The 5132-nt window shown below is 40.6% G+C and overlaps 1 protein-coding gene across 1 annotated transcript in view; it reads left to right on the top strand.

Annotated features, from left to right (window-relative positions):
• Positions 1-550: 550 nt before the first annotated feature.
• The window catches only part of LOC116101329 (olfactory receptor 56A4-like), a 12697-nt gene continuing 8115 nt past the window's right edge, over positions 551-5132 (top strand). The window contains exon 1 of the mRNA XM_031384917.1: positions 551-667. Within this exon, the coding sequence (XP_031240777.1) occupies positions 551-667 (117 nt within the window). The remainder of the gene's footprint in view (positions 668-5132) is intronic.

The raw sequence follows: 5132 nt of genomic DNA, 5'->3' as shown, positions 1-5132 counted from the left end.
ATATTATAGTGATTCATTGCTATTGCCTCTATGTATGTTAATGGCAGGCATAGAAAAGCCATCAATGGCTTAGTCTGGTCCATGTGATTCACTCTTCAAGAGTTACAACAAAAATTTGGTATGTGTTTGTGAGTTTCTGTATTGGCACAGGTGCACTCTGAGATAGTATTGATCTCAGCAGGGGCTCAGACACAAACACATAAAGAATCAGGCATAGCAGAATTCTTTGAGATTGCACATCAATAGATGATTCTGAGTGACTTTTCCATAAATCAGTAATGACTATAATAGTGCCTTTAGATTTTGTATAATAACTACAAATACCAACTGTTTATAAGAGCACATCTCCTAGGTTTTGCTTCTGTACTCTCTAATCTTAAAGGAACAATGATAGTTATGTTGAAAGCTCCATGCTAATCTACCCAAGTACAATTCACCCATCAGCACTTAGAACTCTACACAAAGACAAAGTTTATTCTCCCTATTAGCTATCCTCTTCTAATCCAAACCCGCTTCTTTGTTTTTTCAGCAAAAAAGCAAAATTATCACTATGTATTTGGGAAGTGTGTCCATGGCTTTTATAGGAGCAATATCAGGGAGGCTGAAGGATAATGACGCTGTTCCTTGGCATCAACCACCTCTGTGCTCTGTGGCTTTTGTGCCCAGAGTAAAAGCCTGGAACCTTCTGTATTACTAAGTGGTCCTCAGTGAACCTTACAAAAACCAGAAAAGCATTTGTCTCCAGGAATCTGAAGAGTGAAATGCATTTCACTCTCTTATCAGGAAGTGGAAGGCAGAAAGGACTGGGCTGCAATTCTCTCGCAGCCATCAGATCCAGCCCAAGCCATCTGTCTTTTGTCAAGTGGTTTGTGAGTTCTGTAGGGCAGTCTGACATGTCTCCTTTCCTTCTCAATTATAATCCTTTCATCACTGTGCCACTGCACTGATTACCTTGCACTGTAAGACCACTCAACTCCTGAAGAGTGGGGATGATGTCTTACTTAGGGGAGAGTTCCCAGAGCATAATGCAGCATACCTGGAATCTGATTAATCCTGCCTATGACTGGGTAAAGAAACATATACCCAACTGTTTAAATTATATAACAAATAAGTAAGAACAAAAAAGGTCTTAAAGGACCTGAAATTGTGGGAACTTGATGAAGTAGAGGCTGGACTTCAGGACAAAGACATCATAATAAACAGAAGACTGTCTACTGAGGGGTGACCACAGCCTTGCTGTTCCCCACCAAAGATGACACTCTGAGTGCTTTATGGGTGGGGGGCATTGCTAAATCTCAGCTGTAAGAGATAAGTTAGAGTTCTAGATGTGTACAGAAAAGAATAGATTTGGTAGTCACTAGAAGTCACTTCTTCAACTACCTACAGTAGGTAGGAAGGCTCCTCTCTGGGTTGTGACCTGAATCACCTTAATGTCCACAACAGTGGCATGGATTCCATGAAAGTTCAGGGAAGGGAAAGATAAGAACACAGCCAGAGGTGCAGGAATAGTGGGTCTGTGGTAATGCTTTGATATAAGAGGAAGACACAAAACACTCAGAGGCATGGCTCCAGCTAACACATCTCAGAGAACCTAATATAACAAGCTGGGCACTGTTTTCCTTGTGTCTGGGCTGTCCTCAAGGATGTGCCCTTTGAATTTGAAGCTTTGGGTCAACTACAAGGAGGATAGATTTAGCAGCATGTAGAGTACTTGGAAAAGGGGGATCTTGCCAGAGTTGGGAAGGTTCTACTAACCCTTCCCCCAATCCCGGACCCAGAGCTACCAGGCACCATTCCAGCCTCCACAGTGGCACACTGCTATAGCTTTGGAGTGATTCTGGGGAGAGTTTGTGCTCACAAGGGCTGCATAGCAATTTCTTAATGTTGAAAAGAAAATTAAACACATCACTCATGGCCTGTGAAGGTAATGCTTCTGACGTTGTCAACACTATTAGTAGCATCCTCCTGGGCTAGTGTGCAGTGAGGATGAGAAAATGAAAACATGCAGAAAGACCTGGTAGCATCTCAGGCTGACCTTGACATACAATGAGGTCATTAGATGTATGTGAACAAAGGGCTTGTAGCAGTATGCCCTCCATGATCTCTGTGTCTATGTGCTTCACTCTTCTTGACAGTGCCCAGGCCAGATCAGGAAAGAACAAACATTCTGACTCAGGGGGAAAAATGTCTAAGAGATGCTGGACTGGAGAGAAAGCTCAGTTAGTTAAATGTCTACAGTGCAGGCACTGTGGGATAGAGACAGAAGATGAGCCATCTCTCTGGCCAGCCTGAGTCAGTGAGCTTAGGGTCATTGAGAAACCCATTCTCAAAAAACATGATGTGGAAACAGACTGAGAAAAACACCTGCTATCTACCTCTGGCTTTCTCAAGTAGGTGCATCCATGAACACATGGGCACACATCCACAAAATCATGTACATACACCACACACACACACACACACACACACACACACATGCGTGCACGTGCACACACACACACACGCACGCGCACACACACACATATGTGCAAACATAAACATAAGCAGACTAACATTATGTCTTAAACTGATGGCTTTTGCCAAATTGTAACCCTATCTATCTATCTGAGAAAGAATCATCACCAAGGGAGGTGGAAAATGATCAGCTCTCAGTATGCTTCTCCAAACACAGAGTTCTAAATCTGATCTCATTTCCACAGCCCAAGTCCTGTGTTTCATCTTGTGGCTCATTGTTATGAGAGTCCCTTTATGATGTTTCCTTAAAGGAGGGACCATGGTGTTAATATCAATTGGCACGTCCCTGAAGACTTGCAGCATATTTGGTCAAAGCCCAAGTTAGTCTTCAGACTGGAGAGACACGTGGTATGAGTAAACATCCCAGAATGGTGGTTGGATGTACAGTGTGGCATGTGCTGATACCAGCTCAGAACTGTGTGGCTAGACTCTGCAGTGCTCACTATGACCCCTAAGCCCGGACACCCCAAGAACTGCACTAGGAAATGCATCTTCTGTGAGCCATGAACTTCATAGTGCTCTGGTCTTTAACTTACCATTCACACAACCTCTCCTCAGGTTCTGGCTAAAGACTGCTTGCATTTAATTGGTACTCTAATTCCACACGCTAGAAGCATAATCTTGGAAGCTTATTACAGCCATTCTCCTGTTGTTAAAAAAAATGCCTCCTTCATTCTGTTGTTTTTTCCTTCTAAATTAAATACATTCCTAATGATTAGTGATTTAAGAATACAAAAATACTTTCCATTTTATCTAAACTTTAAATTATACTAAACACTCTCTCCATCATATGGGGTCCTATTGGATTAACCAAGACATCTGATTAAATTGGATTACAGTATAACTTCCTTGATCCACCAAGCTTCTATGACACCTGACATTTATTGCCTCCATATCTACCTCAGAATGGACTCTCTTCATTTCAATTTGCACTACAAGAGTTTATTCCTAATGATGACCCAAGTAAATGCTGGCTGCCCTTAGATTGTAGATTTTCAAAGATATCAATCCCATCATCATGGCCAATTTACAGTTCCTTGAGAGCAATGCTCTTTTACTAGTACTTTCTCTCCTCTAGTCAACAACTATTAATTCATGCTTGAAGGGAGACTGCATCTATCCATTTATCGCAGCAATACACATAGATCTCAATTTCCTATTTTCTAGCTTTACAATGGCACAAAAGTGATGTGCATTCATCTCCAAGCCATATAGTTTTCAATTTTGATCTTTTCCAAGTTGATGCATGTGATAGCATGCTTTTGTAAGTGCTGGACAGTGTCACTGAAGTGTTGTTTCCAGGTAACAGTATATTTATTCATGAGAGTAAACACCTGAAATCTGTAGTACATTTTGCTAATAAGCTAGTGTGTTCAGTAGAGTAGGTGTATTAATAACATTTATGACTTACAATATTTACAAGGGATTTATTGGCTGTCACACCATCATAAATTGATGAACATCTGTTTTATCAACCACTTTAGGTACTCTTCTAAGTGTTATAAAATAAATCATATGATATAAGTACCCTGAGGTAATATATATCAATTAGAGTGTAACATAAATATTATTAACAATTAAAGTTTTATAATTTAAAGCTAAACTATGTTAAGTCCATAACAGGAAGACCTTATAGGAGTAGGTGACTCAGGAAATACCCCTTGATGTGAATCAGGAAACAGAAGTATTGCTTAAAGGTGGAAGTGTGTGTGGGTAGGCTAAGGGAACCAGCACAAAGAATGAGATTTAAGATAAGAAAGAATTGCCTTCCACTATTATTCTTTATTCAGTTTTGTGACAAGGCCTCTCACTTAACCTGGACCTCACCATTTTGCTACACTGACTGAGGAGTAAGCCTCTAGCATCCACCTGTCTCCAGCCTGCTGGAGCTGGGATTACAGATCACACCCTAGACTTGGCTCTTAGATGGGTGTTGGGAATATGAACTCAGGTCCTGGTGCTTGTTAGCAAATACTTTACCCACTGAACCCTCTTCTCAGCTCCAACTGAATATATTTTATATTTTGAACACTTTTAGTTTAAAATTGTTCATTGCTATGCAACTCCATAAAAAGTCAAGAAGTTCCTGTATTCACCCCTTCTTAAACATGTTTTCTAAGAGTATTCAGCTTGAAGTAGTTAAGATCTTATATCTGGAAATATTTGTTTTCAAATCTATCTGTCTGCCTGTCTGTCTGTCTATCTATCTATATCTGTTTAAAATGCCCTATATAATTTTATTTTACTTAACTTTTTTTTTTCATCCCCAGCATTGCTTCCATATTGTGTTTGTCTTCTGTGTTTTCTTACCCAAGTCCATGAGGAATAAGGTATATGCTCCCAGTTCGGATATCTAAAATGGCTTTAGCCCCTGTGGGCAGTGAGAAGGGAAGCAACAGAGTGGAGCTTAGGGCATGAAAATTCCCTTCAGCATCTTTGTGAGGCTGTCTAAATAGTGCAACCAACTGTCATAAACAGCATTTTTTGGAGAAGCTCTGGGAGTTACTGATATTGGCTTAGAGTCAGGAATATCTGAGGAAGAGGTGGTGGTGTGGGTGGTGACATTGGTGTCTAAAGCAGGCAGAAAGAAAGACTTCTTCCAGTAGGATAACTGCAAG

Source organism: Mastomys coucha, unplaced genomic scaffold (genome assembly GCF_008632895.1).
Source record: "Mastomys coucha isolate ucsf_1 unplaced genomic scaffold, UCSF_Mcou_1 pScaffold21, whole genome shotgun sequence".
Classification (NCBI taxonomy): Eukaryota; Metazoa; Chordata; class Mammalia; order Rodentia; family Muridae; genus Mastomys; species Mastomys coucha.
Note: the sequence above shows the minus strand (reverse complement) of the source record. Positions and strands in the feature narration are given on the sequence as shown.